This window comes from Labeo rohita, chromosome 11, assembly GCF_022985175.1.
Source record: "Labeo rohita strain BAU-BD-2019 chromosome 11, IGBB_LRoh.1.0, whole genome shotgun sequence".
Classification (NCBI taxonomy): domain Eukaryota; kingdom Metazoa; phylum Chordata; class Actinopteri; order Cypriniformes; family Cyprinidae; genus Labeo; species Labeo rohita.
This window is the reverse complement of record NC_066879.1, coordinates 18,961,792-18,983,375: the sequence shown is the minus strand read 5'-3', so window position 1 is coordinate 18,983,375 and position 21,584 is coordinate 18,961,792. Positions and strand designations below refer to the sequence as shown.

Sequence of the window (21,584 nt, the reverse complement as noted above, 5' to 3'; positions counted from 1 at the left end):
ATGAGCCAAAGCTTAGTCTATATTTCAAAGTTAATAAACGAAATGATGCTTTAACAGTGCTGCAAGTAATAAATGAACACTGTAGGTCTGGCGCAAGACCTTTGGCCCTTGCATAAATATTTTTACTTTAGCCACACCTCTTTCCCACTGTTCTCTTTACATTTCCTGTGAGTGAGTGTGTGTGTGTGTTTTTTTTTTTTTTTTCTTCTGAATTTGGCTGGGTAGAGGTTACCATGGCAATGCAAGTGGGACTAAACTTCCTGTTTGACTCCTGTGGTCGGACATGTTTTATTTTCCGAGAATCCGGCCCCGTAAGTCCTGCATCAATACCTGTTTACCTGTTCACTAAGGAAATTCAAACTTAAATGACAGGAACAATCAAGAAATATTGACGGATTGGGCTTTGCTTGTTTGTCACAACATATTGTTCCTGTAGGCTGAAAACATGTGTGTTTATCTGGGGATGTGGCAAATTAGGCTGTTTTGAGAAGCTTGCTTGATGCTATTCAAGATACCAATATTTCTTCTCAAACCTCCCGGTTCCCAGTACCCATCGAGTATAGACCCCTGAGAGAGAGCTGGCCTGTTCCCAAATCATTGCTTTTTAATCTGCAGTGTGACGCAGGAGTCATTAGCACGGCTTGCGGGGCAGAATGTTTTCAAAAGCATCACTGAGAACTGGATGTAATGCATAGCACATCCGTCAGTATTGAGCTGGCTGTTTAAACCTGAGGCATAAATAATTAATCATATGAGGCAGATAACAGGTGCTGGAGTTTTTAAATCGCCTATAGTTGCATTGCAAAAAGGGGTGTCTGAAATTGTAGCGAGTGATTTGTGGATGATACGGATGTTTCAGTGGCTGATGCTGATCGCTAGTAAGTGGGTTGGCTGATAGTCTACGTAAGCAGTGACTGATTTGGAACATAGGTAGCATACAAATTAAGCTCCGCACGGGATGCCACATTCACAGTTTTTTTGCAATGTACTATTATTTCTATATTTACATACATCTTGCAGAATCTGCAAAATGTAAATTATTTTACCAAAATAACAGGGATCATACAAAATACATGTTGTTATTTTTTTTTTTTTTTAGTACTGACCTGAATAAGATATTTCACATACGAGACATTTACATATAGTCCACAAGAGAAATTTATATAAACAACTTCGTTCAAAAGTTTACATACACTTAATACTGTGTTGTTGCCTTAATGATCCACAGCTTTTTTTTTTTAAGTGATCGTTGTTTATGAGTCACTTGTTTGTCCTGAAAAAAAAAAAAAAATGCATTAAGAGTTGGGGTGAAAACTTTTGAACAGAATGAAGATGTGTACATTTTTTATTTTGCCTAAATATCATATTGTTTTTTCATTTAGCACTGCCCTTCAGAAGCTACAGAAGATACTTGCATGTTTCCCAGAAGACAAAATAAGTTCATTTTCCCTGATCTTTAAATTCATACGTTTTCACCCCCCGGTTCTTAATGCATTGTGTTTCCTTCTGAAGCATCAGTGAGTGTTTGAACCTTCTGTAATAGTTGCATATGAGTCTCTCAGTTGTCCTTAGTGTGAAAAGATGAATCTCAAAATCACAGTCATTGTTGGAAAGGTTTCAAATACACAAAAATGCTTAAAAACCAAAGAATTTGTGGGACCTGAAGGATTTTTCTGAAGAACAGGCTAGTTTAACTGTTCAGGACAAACAAGGGACTTATGAACAACCATCACTAACCAAAAAAACACACAGTATTAAGAATGAGTGTGAAAACTTTTGAACAGGGTCATTTTTATAAATTCAACTATTGTTAAGTGAAATATCATATTCAGGTCTGTACTAAGTAAAAAAAAAACATGTAATTTGTACGATCTCTCTTATTTTGGTAAAATAATTAACATTTTGCAGATTCCGCAAGATGTGTGTAAACTTTTGACTTCAACTGTATTTTATGTTGAAAGATTTATGTTTTTTAATCATATTTTAATTATGCATTAGTCTGGCACACACAGGCAGTTCATTCATTGATGTTTAGATTGGCTGTGAATCAGTGTTGGTCACAATGTGTTGCGTAGGACAACAAGTTTGATATGATTCACGTTACTTCCGAGTAATCTCATGAGAAAGTCAGTCTTGGTGCTTTTTCATTGGTGAAATAAAATGCAGTGTGCTGCAACACATGATTCACTGTATAATTATTCCATTAACATCAGTCAAAAGATTAATCACTTTACATTTGACCTACATTTGTAAAAATGAAACATTGATCATATGTTTTGTTTTGGAAAGACGCGCCTTTATTAGTTGCTGCTTTAGAAACACTAATTCAACATTAACGTTAATATTTTATGCTCAACAGTGTAAATTTGATATGACTTAGGATAACTTCTTGGTAGTAGATCAAGAGTTTCCACTTTAGAGCTAATCTTTCCTTTAAATTAGAAAAAAATACCAGTTTCCTCAGAAACACGCCGTAACCTGATCTCTTTGTGTTTCATTAGGTTTTAATCCATCTTCCTGCTTCCACACATCAGTGCAATGTTATCATCAGTGCTGCATAGTTTAAAATACCACCTGTTTCTAGAGCTGCTAACCTGAATAGAAGAACGAAAGGGGTGTTAATAATCACGGGTGACTGTGGTTAAAAGGTGTTATTAGCACTCTTTTTACAGGAAGTTGAATTTGCATGTGTAGCAAACTTGTTATTGCGAAAGACAAACAGTATTACCTCAGTTAACAAAAAGGAGTTCATGCATTCTTTTTACCCAAATATTCAAAAAATGAGAACTACTCCTGAAAAGTTTGGCCTTTGGATATTGGATATTATATTTGTATGACAGTTTGTCTTCAGGGAATTTAATGCGTTTCCCTACAGTGCCCAGGCCTTGTAAGAGACTGGCCACCATCCATCTGTATCTAACCTCTGACAAGCCTCAGCCTGAGCTCAGGGTCTGGAGATTGTCAGCCTTGAGCCACAGATTTCTTTTGAAGAGATGAAAAGCAGATATTTTCACCTCTGCTTGCACCCTGTTTCAGATGTAAAAGAGGATGCATTTGGATGCAGTTCCCTAAAGAGTTTTGGATGGAGATGATTTCCTTAAAAATAGCTTTAATATGTCCATCTCTAAATTATAGATAAGGATTTTTATTGTCTTTAATATGAGGAAAATCTGCTTTTGTATCATATTGGTTATCAGCCAATTTTACAGATTTGTTATAAAAATGTACTGATATTGGTCAATATCGGATATGCATTGATTAATACTGGATTCATTTCCATTGTTTTTACATTTAGATTATCTTTGCCATGATCTAACGCTAACCTAAAATTAATCTCTAAAAACAGTAATAACAGTTAAAAATGTATTAAATGCATTTTGTAGCATATCTCAAAATGATTATCAATTTTTCATACTGTGCATAATGCCTAAATTCGCTGGTAGAATTTAAAGTAATTAATTTTAGTTTTTTTGTGGTTTATTTTTAATACATTTTAAATTAAATGACAAAGAATTTTAATATTGGCCATTGATTAGTTATTGGCCATATAGGACCCTATGAAATCTTTTTTTTTTTTTTTTTTTCCCTAAAATTATTTATTCTAAAAATTATTTTTTTTTTAGTTAAATTAAAACAAAAAAATCTAAAAGCATGTCTAATTAGTTAAAATCCTGAAACGTACACAATTTAATGGCAATGTATTAAAAGTTTAACAAAATATTACATTTGAAGGCCCTATTAAATAAATTTCTTTTTTTCTCATATTCAGTTGAACTTTTACCAAATTCTGTGTTTTCCAATAATTTTCTGGATTTAATTTGAGTGGTTTCATTAAATTTTATTTTTTTTTTAATTTTCAAATTAATTGATTTTATTAAAAAAATATTTATTTTTATTTTATTATTTATCTATTTTAGAAATAATGTGTGTATTTACACTTTTCTGGGAAATACATTTTTGGACGATCTTGTAAATATTCCTTAAATTATATTTCTGTAAGTTGAATCAAGCTTTTGTTTTATTTTTTTTATTTAAATAGCATTTTTTGTGGCTTAATATTCATAGACATGCATTTTGATTTAAGTGTACTGACCTACTTTTGATTTACTGGCTTATCAATGGCTTATCGATGTTGCACATAATTGGAATATCATGGCATCTAGAATTGAATGAAATCAACATTTTTCATCTTGCTGTTTTCCGGATGAATTGTAGGTCACTAAAAGTCAACCATCTTCCATATATTCGCTTCAAGCCAAAAAGTAGCACTTAAAGTTGGTGATTGCTTGTAGATATCAAAGCAGTCCAGATTTTAGAGGCTACAATGACTAATTTCTCCTTCACTGTGACTGGAAGATGATCGGGGTCATTTGTCGGGCGTAGTTTGATATGATGAAAGCTACCAGGTTGGCTTTGGGACAGGTTCAGTTGAATGTCAGTTTTGAATGAAATTGGCTCCAATCCGGATCATTAAGGGCATTTGGGTTTGTGTGTGGCTGTCTGGAGTCTTTCTATTCTTTCTTCTCTTTGGGCTTCAAGGCAACCTGCAGTGCCAGACAGACTTCTTCCTTTGATAGAAGGCCTTCCTGCCAGAATTAATTATCAAGCACAGGCGCTTGTGTGTGCCGTCTATTGGGCGAGTGTGTGTATGAACAGGCATCTGTCAACACACAGCCTCGGTTGCTTTCTTCCGCGCCTCTGCCAAAAGGACACAATAGCAGTCTGGCGCGCTTTTACACTTTTAATGTAGAATTGTCCTTGTGTCTTCGCGTTTCTTGGCTCTGTCTCTGGTGCCTTTATTTGAAAATCCACAATTTTTTTTGGTGTCTGTATTTGAGCTGAACTAGTTTTAGGGAGTATAATGATTGAACAGTCTGCTGTTCATTGTTGAAGGGCATATCTGTGCCCCCCCTGCCAAGCGATAATGATATTTTAGTAATGCACTGCCTGGCATGGGGTAGTGGCAGGGCTTTATTAAGCTCTTCCCCGTCCCTAGAGTAGGAATCAAACACAGAGCTGTCAGAGAGTTCAAAGTGCTGGATACTTCACAAAAGTGGCTTTTTTGAAAAGCTAGAATTAATATAAGTATGTTATTGAATTCTCAAAGTAATTACAATCCAGTGATCTTCTGTGGGAGTTCTTATTGTAGAAGCCTGGGTCACAGTGATCAAATAGTGAAAAAGCCTTCAGAAAAAACCTTCAGAGAGACAGCTTTGGTTGGTCTTGCTAGTAAAAAAAACTATTTTATTTCATTTCATTTCATTTCATTTCATTTCATTTTATTTTTCAGTCTGATCAAACCAATTGTCTAACCTGATGAATCCCGAAATGGGAAATCAGAAAAATATCCTTCAGCTCCAGCAGGATGAAAGCGGTCTCTTTTTCTAATTGTCTTTCTTTCTTCTACCTCTCTCTCAGATTTCTTTTTTTCTTACTTATGCTATGTCGACATTATCCATAATTTATTTGTGTGTGTTCAGGAAGCCAGCTCGCTAATGGAGGTATGCATAATGCATTCGTTTTGCTTTTATTGGAGCCTCTGGTGGCCCAATCCAAGACTGAGGCGAGTACATTGTCCGTTCCATGACGTACTAAAATCTGGGAATCACCATGAATTCCACAATATGACAGATTAATATCTCTAGTACTTAGTACTATAATTTTCAGTGTCGAATGATCTTTCAGAATCATTCAGAAATCATTCTAATATGCTGATTTGGTGCTCAGGAAACATTTCTTAATGTCTGAATTTTTTGTGGAAAACGTGATACATTTTATCAGGATTCTTTGATCAAAAGTTTTTACTATCACTTTTCATCAATTTAATAGGCACCCTTGCTTAACAAAATGTAATTTATTTTTCCCAAAAAAAAAAAAAAAAGAAACTGTCCATACCATTTGCATATTGCCTTAATATTACGTAAGTTTTGCTGTGATAGTAGCTATTGTACTTCCTCTATTCAGAGGAATAGGAACTACAGAAGGAAGTCCAGCTGTACAGGTTTGCAGATTAAGCTTTGTTTCAAATCTCTCTGTTCTGAAGTGGATGTCGGGTTTCCTCCTCTAAAACAATGGCAGCTTAAGTACCCGGAAGCATCTTAAGTGTCTTTTCACATCCATGCCTTTCTTCACTCATACAAGCGTCTGGTTGTGTATGTTTATGTCCGTATTGGTTTATCCTATTGTATATGTGTGTATGGTTCATTGTATATAACTAAATATTCTCCGGACAGTCACATGCTTTTGTTCGCTCGTCCTCTGTTGCAGCTGTGGAATTAAAAAGGATTTCCTGTTTGTGGAGTTAATCAAAGCAGCCTTCTTGATCTGTGCGTCAACACAATCTCAGATGGAAGAAAGCGTCACCTCGGATGAGAAGGGTTCACATGGCTAATTGATTTTTAGAAGCTTAAAACATTGACCGTGCACATACTGTTCTCCCTGTGTTGAATAAATGCAAGCACACTCTCAAACTGGCCAGTCGCCCGGTTCTGTTGAGTCAGATCTGCAGCAAGATTGTGCCCTGAATGTTTAGACTCCCCCCACGCATCCACATTTATCTACGCTCATTCATCCCTGCACTGTAAAACTCTGAGGGGAGAGAGAGCCTTGGTGAAAATAGGATGGGCTGGTTTTGAAAACTCACATGACTCAGCACACAGACCTGAAGTTGTTCTTTCTGCCCAGATCTGACATGTCACCTATTAAAGGCAACTCTGTCTGACCTCACAGCCAGTGCATGGGATGCAGTCTCTAACCTTTTACTGTCATTTACGTATCGATCAGCACAAGCGGGTGAGGGCTGAAACTAAGGCTAGTGAAACTGAGGCAAACTTAAGACCTAAGAAGATGTGTTCATTTTTGGAACACTAAGATGTTTTTGATGAAATCAATAGCTATCTAACCCTGCATAGACAGCAATGAAGCTGACAAATTCAAAGCCCAGAAAGGTAGTAAGAACATTGTTAAAATAATCAATGTGGCATCAGTGGTTCAACTAATTTTATGAAGCTATGAGAATACTCTTTGTGCACAAAGACAACAAAAAATATAACTGCAATCAGTGTTTACAGGGGTTCAAGCGCTTAAGGCATTTAAGCATATATGGAAAGTTTTTATGAAGTTTTGAGTTTTCCTTTAGGCTTTATAGAATTTCGGGTAATTTTTGGGCAGGCCCCTTTTCTAAACGACCCCATTATAGCTTTACAAAGGGTAAATTGCAACTATTGGCCTAGAGTGTCCAGAGAATTGTACTGAAATGTTTTCCCAGATTGAGCGGAAAACCTAGAAACTCATTTAACAAACAATTGATTGACAGCAGTCATTCTAGAGGCAAAGTTGTCCGGAATGAGGAGTTCAATCGTATGTTACAAGTATTATGTGAATGTGTGAAAAACTGTGCGACGTGCAATTGTTTGCAGCCTTAGAAAAATGCAATATCGCCACCCCCAGTGGCCAGTTTCTTTCAAATTTCTTACAGACATTTGGGGCTGTGAGTCAAACAGGCCCACCAAGTTTCATTCTGATCAGCCTTTGTTAACCTTGTCTAACAGGTGCTCAAAATTCGGTGTCCAAAGGCGGCCATGTTTTTTGAGATATGTAAATGACCTTGTAAACACTTCTGGCACTTCGGACCAAGACCATGCACACAGTTTTTTTTTTTTTTTTTTTTTTTTTTTTTTTTTTTTTTATATTGACAGGACAAATGGTTGCACAGTTATAGCCATTTATATGTTTTTCCGCCCATGTGTAGCGCCACCAAGTGGCCAAGCTCTGCAGTTTTTTCCTGTGACCTCAGCTCTTACATAAGTGTTCTGAGTTTTGGCGGAGACATCTTACTCCGCTCTGGAGTTACAGGCATTTTACTAAAAGTGGCCCCGCCCCTTTCGAATGTTTTGGCGTCCCTTTGCGACGGTGAGTTGAAAGTTCGCCTTTTTTTTGATAATTATTGAGATTCACTCTGCAGAGAATCTTTCTGCACTAGTTTGGCTCCAAACGGGCAAAAAAAACTAGCACTAGTTCACAAAAGTAGGTTTTTCAAACAATGCGAAATAGCCGAAAATTTTGCTTAGGTTCAGTTGGTTTAGGAATTATGAGTGATTTCGTATTTTTGATCACTGTAGTGCCCCCATTAAGGCCAGTTGGGGTGAGTCTTGGTGATGTTGTAGGCGGTGTAAGTACTACCATCCCTCCAAGTTTCAAGTCTCTATGACTTATGGTTTGGTCTGCACGATCAGTTTTATGTGGAGATCACTGATTCGTGACCATTTTAACAATTAGCGCTATGCGCTTGAACCCCTAATAATGACTTCAACAAGTTATTCAACATGAGAGTACCACGACACATGCGTGTGGTTCTGCCACCACGTTAAAATGGTATGAAATGGCCTGTGAATGATAAGCCTGAAGGGTACCAAAACTAGGAGGAGAACGTGTGTTCATTTGTGACAGAGACTCGTTGTCAGTGAGTTTTGCTCTGCGCTGAGGGATATAAAGCTTTTTGATGCATCTGATGTGTTTTTGTATGTGTTGAGAGGATTTCTTTAGATGAGTTCAACTGGAGAGCTCAGGGGATCTCTGCCGTCTGCCAGGAGACTTCAAGGCCTCTGGGCTGCTGCTTACTTGCTTTGAGACTCTCACACTTACACACACACACACACACACACACACACACAATGCTTCGTCCTTCTGCTGTCTGCTCAGATTAATGAGACCAGTGTCATACTTTGCCCAGCCAAACACACAAACTCACTCTCATATTCACAAGGGCCCCGAAGGCAGGTGTTTAATAGATATTACCCAGTGCATAACCTCTAACCAAGCACTTTATTTACATCAGCATGCCTCTCAGTGGAGCAGTTAGAGTCATTAGATGACACTACACTTCCTAATTAAACATCTCATGAGCTGGCAGAAGATGCAGATGTTGCAGCTGGAGAATAATCTCAATTTTCACTTCTTTGTTTGGATTGATTGTCAAGGGCACATGTGATATGGGTTTCTGAAGTGTGCATGTGGTGAGTGGACACATGGTCCCAGGTCATGAGAACGACTGACTGTCTCACACATGGTAGTCCAGACTCTCCCGAAGTCTGTGTGAGGCCTCCGTTTGAAGTCCTACCTCGCTGCTTGTGCTAGACACTGCCTGAGGTCTTATTGATTTCTCTTATTTATTGTCTTCAGCTTTATTACTGCATTCTCAACAAATGTGTTGAACAAACACCTAACTCATCCTGGAATTGTTTTGCTATGAACACGATAACTCAAATCTGGTAGTTTGTTGAGAAGAGGTGTGCTGTTTCTATTTCTCAGCAAGCAAACCTTCTGCTTTTACCTTGTGGATGATAAATAGGCCTTTCATTGAAGACTTTCCTAAGGAGGAACATGAGCCAGCGAGAGACTAGAATCTGTTTAAGCGTTTATTTAACACACTTGCATTTGCCAGCCTGTTCTTTTTGCCAGTGTTTACATGTAACAGCCATCTCCTTTTTATTACTCTATGACGTCTCCGTCCAGCGGTGCCAGCTGTGTTCTTAGTAAACAAGTCTTGAGAAGATGTTGTGTGTTTTTATCTCTTTGTCTCTCTCTTGTGGGTACTCTGAGTGCTTGGAGAATGGAAAATAATTCATCCAAGATCTAGGTTTTTTTCTTTAAACATCAAACTTCTGGACACTAATTGAACATTTATGGATGAATCTCTGAATTAATAATAATAATAATAATAATGAACGTAGTAGTAGTAGTAGTAGTAGTAGTGGTAGTAGTAGTATACTATATATATGTATGTTATTATGTTCTTCCTTGGGAAATGTTTTCAGTGATTTGACCTTCTACATCCTGGGTCTGTTTGACGACAGACGTGGAAGTGTTAGGAGGAACTCTTGGCAATATCTCTCTCTCTCTCTCTCTCTCTCTCTTTCTGTCCTTATGGGATTTAGAGGAAATGCTTTCAGTTCAGACCCTTTGTTCCCTTATTCCCTGGTCTAGGACCTGCTTCCTCCCCACCCACGTCTAACCTTAACTGTTAGGATAAAATGCCAAGTTGTATCGTCTCGCCGCAAAGGGTCAATGTGTATGTCAGCTTTTTGTCTTAATTTAGTGTTGCTTTTCTTTCTTTCTTCTTTTTTGATAATTACTTGTGAAATTTACTGGGTCACCAAAAAATGTCATTTAAAAAAATTTAAAATGTATTTCTATATTTATTTTCTGTTTTATTTTAGAAGTTTCTGTGACTGTTAAGCACTTTTTTTTCTAAAGAATTAAAAAAAATCATATTCCCATTACTATAATATCAAACAATTATAGAAATTTCAAAAATTGAAACAATTATACATTTTGTTTTACTCAATTTAATTTATGAAGTTTTCTTTTTTTTAAAAAGTCCTGAAAACATAAGATTATTATTAGATTTAAAATGTATTTCTATATTTATTTTCTGTTTTATTTTAGAAATTTCTGACTGTTAAGCACTTTTTTTTCTGAAGAATAAAAAAAATAATTTTCCCATTTCTATAATATCAAACAGTTATACAAATTATAAAAATTGTAACACATTTATACATTGTTTGTTTTACTCAATTTAATTCATAAAGATTGTAATTTAAAAAAAAAAAACAGTCCTAAAAATATAAGATTATTATTAGAATTATAATGTAATAATTTCATTAATTATTACAATTAAATAAATAGTTAAACAGGACCTTTGTTCATTTTCAGAACACAAATTAAGATATTTTTGATAAAATCCAAGAGCTTTCTGACCCTCCATAGACAGCAATGTAACTGACACGTTCAAGGCCCAGAAAGGTAGTAAGGACATCAGTTGCTGTCTATGCAGGGTCAGAAAGCTCTTAGATTTCATCAAAAATATCTTAATTTGTGTTCTGAAGATGAATGATGGCCTTACAGGTTTGAAACGACATGAGGGCGAGTAATTAATAACAGAAAATATTTATTTTTGGGTGAACTTTCCCTTTATATTATATATTCTGAAGTCAAGTATAACTTGGTCATTTTATGATATTCACCCACTAATCAATGTGGTCATGGTCATGTAAGGTAATACTGACAAACACAGAACAAGAGAAAGCCAGCCAGCATAAAAGCCTGTAGAAAAATCAATTGGAATATTTAAACATCACACCATCTGAACAGCCTGTCATACCAGACCAGACCAGACCAGACCAGTCTGGTGGGTGCAGCCCAAGCTAGCCAAGACAGACCGCAGGCTAGGAACAAAGCACGAGCCACCCTAAATTATAGAAGAACTCAATGGCGATTATCTCACTCTCATGAAAACAGCTGATTAGGAGTTCATTACCGCTGCTTCTGCTGAGCTTCTAAAATCTGACACAGCACTTTGTCCAACTTTCAGAGCTGTACTTTAGAAGGAGCTCAAATGATTGACGCAGATGTGGACTAGAGGCTGTTAACGCCTTCATTTGATGCCAATCATATTCACAGTGCAGTGGGCCCATGCGAGCACTATTATGTTCTGTCCGTGTTTGCTGCTACCCTTCTGTTTGAATGAAAAGTTTTGCTTTGCTGATTGAGGCCTGGGGCCTGTGTGTGTGTGTGGTTGGTTCAGCTGTAATTGTTGTGACCTAAATGATGGTAAACAGTGGCATTGCTGTCCACACAACCAGAGCCACACTTACACTGGCCTCTTTGTCTTTCTCTTCCCACCCCCTCCAATACTCACACAAACACACACATACGGAGCATTTGTAGCCCCATAAGGACTATAGGGAGCAGGATAGCCTCAGGCGGATAGGACTGGCATGGATTTCCCTCCTTTGGTGGAAACTGGGGAACTCTGGGACAATAGCCACGTGACTGTCTTTGGCTTCTTAGGTGCCGGACGAGGAAGGAGTCTTTTGTTTCTATTCCGCTTTTCCCAACGTGTTACATCACACATCCACTGATGTACACGCGTGAGATGTTGTGGAAGCTGTGATTTAGATGCATGCTAATGTGGTTTCCAGAAAGCTCTAGTTATTTTTCCTTCTGGATTGACTACAAGAGTTTAGAGATATTTTATATATCTTTTATTTTTTTACATTCATGTATTTATAAACAAAAAGTGGTTGAGTTGTTGTTCGTGAATACACTTAATTTATATTTTTAATTTAATTCATTTTATTTTTATTTTTTTAGACAGTTTGTGTTTTTGCTGTTAGACTCTTTGCGCTGTAAAACTGTCTTGGATGCATACAGATTTCTTGGCACGTTACTTTGCAATTCATGCTGTTTTTTTGAGGGTTACTTTTTTTAAGATGCTGAGTCAAGTTAAAAATAGTTTTAACTTTTCAGGACGTACCTAGATGCTTCTGTCTTCCCTGTTTCTTTTGCTAACCTTGTATTGTCCTCAGCAGTCTGCACTGAACATGCTGTTCCAAAACCTACCTGGACGGCATTTTAAGGCATCATAGTTGCTGGGAAAATGTTTAAAAACATTACTTTTAAATTTATGAATATACACTACCAAAAACAGTTGTGCTGCTTAAAGGGATAGCACACCCAAAAATGAAAATTACTCCATGATTAACTGACCCTCAAGCCATCCTAGGGGTATATGACTTTCTTCTCTTAGATGAATACAATTAGAGTTGTATTAAGAAATTTATTGGTGCTTCCAAGCTTTTTAATGGCAGTGAATGGGTGTTGAGATTTTGATGTCCAACAAAGTGCATCAATTCATCATAAAAAGTGCTCCACGCAGCTCCAGGGGGTTAATAAAGCAGCAATCAAAAATACGAAATACTTTTGCGAACTTATTGTAGGTTTTTTGCCCGATTGCAACCAGCCAGTACAAAAAGATACTCTGGAGAGTAAATGTCAGTAATTATCAATAAAAGGTTGAACTTTCTACTTGCCATCAAAAAGGGCCACTTTTAGTAAAATGCCTGTAACTTCTGAAAGGAATGAAATATCTCCACCAAACTCAGAACACTTGTGTAAAAGCTCAATCTGAGGTCACAGGGGGAAAAACATAAAAAAATAAAGCCTAAAGGAACACTCAAAACTTCACAAAACCTGCTGAGCACTTGCGACAGGTGATTCTAAACAAGCATGCACCGATTGAAGGGGATTGCACCACAGCTGGTATATAACAGTCAATAATGTCAAAAAACATAATATTTCTATGGTAAATTATCTGGATTTGCTAAAAATGCTTTTTTAAATAATTGATTCAGGTGGTTACAGGCTTGTATTTGGACTTTGAATTCTCAACACCCATTCACTGCCATTATAAAGCTTGGAAGAGTCACAGAGGCCATTTTTGTAATATAACGCTGATTGCATTCATCTGAATGATGGTTTGAGGGTAAGTCATGGGGTAATTTAAATTTTTGGGTGAACTATCGCTTTAATTTCTTTTTCCAGAAGCCATGATACATTTTAGTAATGTTTTAAGAACAGAAAAGCGCAGAAAACAACATAATCAGTTATAATTTCACTCAATATCTGGGTGTTTTATATATTTATCCTTTGTAGATTATCACTTCATTATCTACTGAAATTAATTGTTCTGTTCTCGAGATGTTGCCTGTGTAGCATTCAGATTTACTTTTAGACAATATTTTAGTCCTGTCTTTGAGTATTTCACTAGGTTTTTGAACAGAGTTTGTGTGTTACAGTTGACCAGCAGGTGCAACCAAGCTGTAGACGTGCACAGTCTGTTTATTGTCGAAGTTTTGAAGGTGTCTCACCCACAGACCAATGAAAGCTTATTTACTGAACACACAAACTTCTCACTACGTCATCGAGGGATGGTGTGTGTGTTGCTGTTTCGGGTATTACGAATGTGTACAATAACTTGTGAAACCACCAAACAAATGTGCAACACATTTGGACTTTCATCTCGCTTGTGTTCAGAACAACATTTCTAAATGCTATCGATCTGACCAGAGGGCAATAATCCAACCTGGGGGAAAAAATTAAAGCCGTAAATAAGAAGACAAATAAATTTTTCAGACACCCCAATAAACGGCTGACAGTTTTATCCATTTACTAGATATAAAACGGGGGCATAAAGACAGTCACGCTCGCCTATCCGCAGAACATCATCCGTTTGCAGTCTCCGCCGGTGCATTGATCAGGGCGAGCCGCACCAAAAGCATTTGACTGTTTTCACAACAGCTCTGTCATTGCCGATTCATTATCCAGCAGCGGGTTTAGCAGGCAAATAACATTACAAATAACCCAAGAGGCACTGCAAAGATGTTCAGCACTTATTAAACCATCGCTTCATTAATCTAAAGTATTTGGTTTGTAAGTGTGTGGTTGTATGCATTGTGTCAAGGAGTGCATGATTCATAAATTGCTTGTTGTTCTTGTTCCTTTTTTTTTTGCAATTACATTTCTGTGAAACGGCTCATTAAGATATTAAGTGCAAGATGTGGTCATAACTCATTTTGGTAAGACATCTTGTTTATTTAACATCACTCTGCACAGAGAATCCTAATGGGAATTGCTTGTTCCTTTCAGCTCTCATGCTTGTAGTTATGCCCAACAGGGCAGTCATTTGCGTTTCGTTTTAGAGGCTGCTTAGAATTGTATTACAAAGGAAGTGCATGTGAATGCAAGATGGTAATATTAAAATGTGGATAATTGACATTTAATTTTTTAGGGAAGCTGACATCCAGTGGAGTGACGTGCTGTATATCCTTACCTTTTTGAATCATAACTACTTAAAATTCTTTGTTGTTTTTGTTATTTTTTTATGTTGGCCTTTTTCCTGAGCATGTACGCAAATCACTGTGGCAAAGCTCTGACACATTGATATTAATTTTAACCCTATATTTGCTTATTCTTTTTTTATTTATCTAATCCTGACTCCCTGAATTATTTTATTTATTTTTTACAATTATTTTTATGTGGCCTTTCATTCATATTAATTTTTAACCCTATAACCATATTTTATACCACTAAAAATATTCAAAACATAATTTTATTTTATTTTATTTTATTTTTATTTTCTTATATATTTTTTATGTGGCCTTTTTTCCTGAGTATGTGCACATTTCTAACACATTTGATTAATTTTAACCCTATAACCATATTTTGTACCACTAAAACTATTTAATATTCCCTTTTGCATATATTTTTTATTTTTGAATTTGATCATGACTCCCTGATTATTTCTTTATTTATTTTATTTTATTTTTATTTTAGTTTTTGTTGTTGTTTTTTAATTTGATTGACTCCCTGATTATTTTATTTTATTTTATTTTATAAATTTAATTTTTTTTTTTTTTGCCTTTTTCCTGAGCATGTGCACAACTGACACATTCATAGTAATTTTTTCCCTATAACCATATTTTATACCACTAAAACTATTTAAAACGCCATTTTGCTTATTATTTTGTTTTTGAATTTGATCATGACTCCCTGATTATTTCTTTCTTTATTTTATTTTAGTTTTTGTTGTTGTTTTTGAATTTGATCACAACTATTATTTAAAAAAATATTTTATTTTATTGTGCCTTTTTTCCTGAGCATGTGCACAGCTCTGACATTCATATTCATTTTAAACCCTATATGGTTTATTTTATACTACTAAAACTATTTAAAACGCCATTTGGCTTATTTATTATTATTTTGTTTTTATTAATTTGATCATAAATATAAAATAAATATTTATTTTTTTTATTTACTTATTTTATTTGATCATTAAGTTTTTTTTTTTTTTTTTTTTTTTTTTTTTCTTCTTCCCTGAGCATGTGCACTGTGCTATGAGTCTGACACGTTCATGTTATTTTAACCAAAAATGTATGATGTTAAAAGAAACATGTTTTTATTAACTGCCTTTTTTCAGATCAGGTTATTAGTCCAGCATTGTTATTAGACTAGCCTGTGAACACTAGAGCAGCCGAAAGAGGAGAAGAGGGAGATGCATTTATTAAGTGAACAGTCAGAGAGATCACGCTCTGCTTGTGAAGGCCTGGAGATTCTTAGAATTTGAGCAGAAAGGAGCTAATGCCTAGCAACCGCACCACTAAGGGTGGAGAGCTGTGGTCAAGACCGTCTGCTGGAGCAATGAATACAAAAACCCAGAGGACAAATGAAGTGAGAGAGTGAGAGCAAGAGCAAGAACTTAAGTCTGTTCGAATGTGATTAGATGGATCACACGCATGATCTCAGCCTTCTAAATAAGTAAATTATTTGCTTATGATTTCATAATGCAGTTGAAAGACCGTAAAACTGGCTAAGTGATGGCTAAGCTAGAAAATAAACAGGCGGAGTGGACAGAGACAGATGTGTACTGTGGTAACCTGGGTCGCAGCTGCAGCAACAAAACCGAATTATTCTCGTCTTCACTGTGAACCTGTGTGCCTCAGACCATAATGACCACAAAAACTCAGTGAACCTCAGCCAGACAAACTGGCGCTCGATCAGGAGTGCACACCTGAGCTCACTGGCACATCGCGCTACTGTATTGGAGCAGCTCTCATTAGCGTAGCCCATGTTGTCATTTACACACCCACGCTTGCCCTCAGTTCTGAGGTGCCGTAGCCGTGTGATGAGACCACCTGATACCAGGCCTTTTGCACACTTTTGAGTCTGTCTGGGTTTAAAGGTTAACATGAAATATAAAAAAATATATATATATTAATTTTATTGATTTTATTTATTTGCTTGTTAAATTATTGATAGTTTTTTGCCTCATATTACCTTTATTTTGTTCTGATGCTCACTTAATCATAAAAAAAAAATACAATAATTTAATGTAATCTGACAATAATTTTTATACTGTGCATTAGCTTTTTTAATTTATATTTGTAGACAAAACTGTAATTTTAATATAATTTATTAGAATCACCATAATATTATTTTATTGTAACATTTTATTTCATTTGTTTATTTATTTATTTTTTTATTTTATATTTCATTTTATTTTATTTTATTCAAATTATGCCAATACAGATAAATTGCAATTCCTGTTTTTTATATTTTATTTTATTTTATTTTATTTTATTTTATTTCATTTCATTCAAATTATGCCAATACGGATCAACTGCAAATCCTGTTTTTTGTTTTGTTTTTTGTTTTATTTTATTTGATTTTATTTTATTTTTTGTTTTATTTTATTTTATTTTGTTTTTTGTTTTGTTTTGTTTTATTTTATTTTATTTTATTTTATTTTATTTTATTGTAATTATGCCAAAACAGATCAATTGCAAATCCTGTTTTTATTTTATTTTATTATATTTTATTTCATTTTATTTTATTTAAATTATGCCCATATGCCAATACTAATAAATTGCAAATCCAAAACAAATCCTGTTTTTATTTTATTTTATTTTATTTTATTTTATTTTATTTTATTTTATTTTATTTTATTTTATTTTATTTTATTTTATGTTATTTTATTTTATTTTAGTTTATTTTATTCAAATTATGCCAATACAGATAAATTGCAGAGTTCTTTACTATTTTGGGGTTTTTATTGCAGAGTTCTTTGCTATTTTAGGGTTTTTATCCATCTGAAAAAAATTACTGCAAGTGAATATTTAGTGCATATTGCTTTGGATTTGAACTAATGAAGTAAAACAGGTCAGGTTTAATTGGTAGTGTGCTGAAAATATAGGCCATTGTCTAATAAACGTTCTTGGATAAAGGAAGATCCCGAATACCTTCCCGGTGGAATCGACGGTAATGTTTAAAATTAGTTTTCTAGGATATGGCACACGGATTCCAGTTCTGAGACCCGAAGGATCTGTAACCGTAATTGGATAAATTGAAGAGATGAATTTTGCTTCTATGTGTGGCTCATTTAAGAGTCTTTAAGAGAGAGTTTTTTTGATAATCCATCACACAACTACTGTTCGGTTGAGTGCTGCCCGTGTGACGACCTTTTGTCTTTTGTTATGGTTTAAAACGCATTCCGTGGAAATGCCGCCAGTGCCTGATGTTTTATTCACAGACAATAACTAAAACATACACGGCCACATCCTGCAGGTGCACGTCGCCAAATATATGAACACTAATACACAATAGACACGTTGACTCATACAGGCATTCATTTTCCCATGCGGGCTGTCCTGTCTCCTGTCTGTCCTCTAAGGGACTGAGCACAATACAAGTTCGCTAAGTGTAACAACAACTATATTAGTGTCCATACCAACAGACAATAAAATCGTTTATTATAAGCTTGCACTGCAGTTATGTCATCTGCTATTTTAAATGCTCAAGCTCTTTAAAGTCAAATGAATTCTGATTGAGTTGTCGATGACTTCCGTACTATGGAAAGAAAAATAGTATGGTAGTCATGGGCTATATAATATTACTATATAATACTATGTAATATATAATAACTATATAATATATTACTATTGTACGGTAGAGTGAACGTCTCAAAGTAGTGGATAGTGATGGTAGCAGTAGTAGTAATAATAATAATAATTGTAACAACCTTATTTTTAAGGAATATCACTAGGTCTCTATGAAATCAATTTTATTTTTTTTCCCAAATTCAGTTTTTTTTCCAAATTCTGTTTTTTCCAATTTAATTTTTCGGGATTCTGTTTCATTTTTGTAGAATCTGTTTTAATGATTAAATTAAAAAATATTAATCAAAAAGCATGTCTAATTAATTAAAATCATGAAACATACACAATTTAACAGCAATTTATTAAAAGTTGAACAAAAATTACATTTTAAAGGCCCTGTGAATTTTAGTTTTTTCCTTAAATTCAGTTTTATTTGTACTAAATTCTGTGCTTTCCATTAATTTTTTGTATTCCATTTTAATGGGTTCATTAAATTGTAATAAACAAAAGCAAAATTATTATTTTTATTTATTTTTTTTTTCCAGAAATACTGTGTTGTGTATTTACGTAAATAAATTGTTAAATCATTTTCTGGTAAATATTCATGAGGACTAGTAGAAGTAGTTGTAGTAATAGTAGTAGTAGTAGTAGTAATAATAATAATAATAATAATAATAATAATAATAATAATAATAATAATAATAATAATAGTAGTAGTAGTAGTAGTAGTAGTAGTAGTAGTAGTAGTAGTAGTAGTAGTAGTAGTATAGTAGTGTAGTGTAGTAGTAGTAGTAGTAGTAGTAGTAATAATAATAATAATAGTAATAATAGTAATAATAATAATAATAGTAGTAATAATAATAATAATAATAATAATAGTAGTAGTAGTAGTAATAATAATAATAATAATAATAATAATAATTGTTGCAACCTTATTTTTAAGGAATATCACAATGGCCCTTTGCAATAAAAAAAAGGTTATATTTTTCCCAAATTCAGTAAATTCTGTTTTTTCAGATTTAATTTTGGTTTATTCTTTCTTTCATTTTATTTTATTTTTTTATTCCCATTTAACAGCAATATATTAAAGGTTAAACAAAAAATTACATTTTTAAGGCCCTGTGAAATGTTTTTCCCCCTCAAATTCAGTTTTATTTTTACCCAATTCTGTTTTCCTTTTTTTTTTTTTTTTTAAATTCCATTTTAATGATTTCATTACATTTTAATCATCATCAGAAATAATTTATTGTTGTTTTATTTCTTTCTTTTTTTTTTTTCCAGAAATGCTGCGTTGTGTATTTACATTTTTCTGGTAAATGAATTGTGGTAAATAATTTTTCTGGTAAATATTCATTAAAGAATAATGTTTTAATAATAATTTATTAATTTATTAATAGTAGTACTATCATTACATTTCTTTCACAGTCTCTTACAATCTTTCACACTCTCATTTTTATGGAATTTTTTTTTTTTTTTTTTTTTTTTTTTTTTTTACTTTTTTGACCTCTGTTACCCAATATAACTGTTGTTGGTAGTAAATTTGTGTTATATCATAATTACAATAATCATTATTATAAATCACACTGTTAAAGTTTTATAAATTCAGTTGATTAGACATGCTTTTTGATGATTAAAATAAACTAAACCATTAAATCAGTCTTAAAAATTAAAACTGGCAGAAAAAATAAATAAACACATTTTGGCGGGGGAAAACCCTGATTTCATAAGGCCCTATTGTAGTTACATGCAGTTACATATAGTAACAGCCCTTAACGCTAACTTTCTAAACATGCAGTTGCAGCAAACAGCTCTAAAGTGAAAGCCGCAAACTGATGCGTAACTGAAGTCTGAACGGCTGCCATCTCCGTAAGATATGGGAGATCTGATTTTGCATGTTTTAGGTGTTGACAGCAGCTGCTCAAGTGTGAAGTCGTCTCATCACGTAGAGTAAGTGGGTGTGAGCGTGTGGCACGTTGACAGGTGTGCTAACACTGTGATTTTAAACACAGTAGGCCATCTTTTGACACAAACGGGCTTTTTTTTTTTTTTTTTTTTTTTTAGGCTTTTCTATTTTTGTGCATTTTCGGATACCATTTTATATTGCAATCCGAGGGCAGTTTTCCGCTCAGTTTGCAGCGTAATCCGTGTGTGTTTAGAGTTGTGTAAGAGGGCCGCAGACTGACAGCCGGGGGGCAGTGCTACATCTCAGAGCAGCACGTCATGTGACACGAACACGCTCCCCAGAGCGCAAACATGTGCCAGTCCGTATCAGATACGTCGCTGTGACGTGTAGATGTTTGTTTTCGAGATGTTAGAAGGTGCTTGTGGGAGCTTGTTGATTCTAGCGTATAGCCGTTATGTTTTGTGTGTTTATATAATGTTCAAATGAGGGAGTTAGATGTCAAATGAGTAGCGTGCCCCCGCAGGCCTGTGGAAATTACCCTGATAAGGCCCCGTTTCCTGTTTGTGAAGCACTCAGACATCTCCATTAAAGGCCAAACTTGATAAACACCAGGTCTGGGAGAAATGGAACGACGAAGATCGACAGCTAAGTCAGCAAGACTTGAGTTACTGGAAATAGAGGCTACACACACACGCGCAATAGGGTGGGCATTAGCGCTAAGACTCTGACTAGACAAGGGAAAAAACATTGACTGAGCTTGCTTTCCTGTCTGAAGATGAAGTGTGCGCATGAGTGTGTTGTTTTTATAACCTTGTTTTCTTGTGTTTCTCTCACAGGTGCTGGAGAATCGGGGAAGAGCACCATTGTAAAACAGATGAAGTGAGTGAGCTGTTTTCTTGTACTTTCTTTCACACATCTCTCAATGTCAGCTGTTGACGCTGGTGTGGATGATATGAAAGGGAACAGCTGCAATTCTAAAGTGGAAAAATGTTAAAGAACATTTTCTTCTCACACACAAACACACATATCAAATTAAATGGCAAATTGATAGTGTTTTGCCCCTGCGCTGGTTAATGAACAGACCCTAGAACTTCAAGTCTAAATTAGTGTTTAGAATCATTTCAGTGAATCAGTTCATTTTGATAGATTCATTGAATCAGTTCAGTTCACAGTTTGAACATGTTGCTGTGCAACAGCAAAGTATATGTAGCATCAAGTCTTTTATTACACATTGTGACATACAGTTGAGGTCAAAAGTTTACATTCACAAGAAGGTAATTATTTTACCGAAATAGGAGGGGTTGTACAAAATGAATGTTATTGTTTATTTAGTACTGACTTGAATAAGGTATTTCACATAAAAGACATTTACATACAGTCCACAGGAGAAAATAATAGCTGAATTTATA

The 21,584-nt window shown here is 34.7% G+C and overlaps 1 protein-coding gene across 1 annotated transcript in view; it reads left to right on the top strand.

Annotated features, from left to right (window-relative positions):
* Positions 1–21,584, top strand: part of gnai2a (guanine nucleotide binding protein (G protein), alpha inhibiting activity polypeptide 2a) — a 74,720-nt gene that overhangs the window by 30,147 nt on the left and 22,989 nt on the right. Inside the window, 1 exon segment of the mRNA XM_051122282.1 lies at positions 21,012–21,054. Within this exon segment, the coding sequence (XP_050978239.1) occupies positions 21,012–21,054 (43 nt within the window).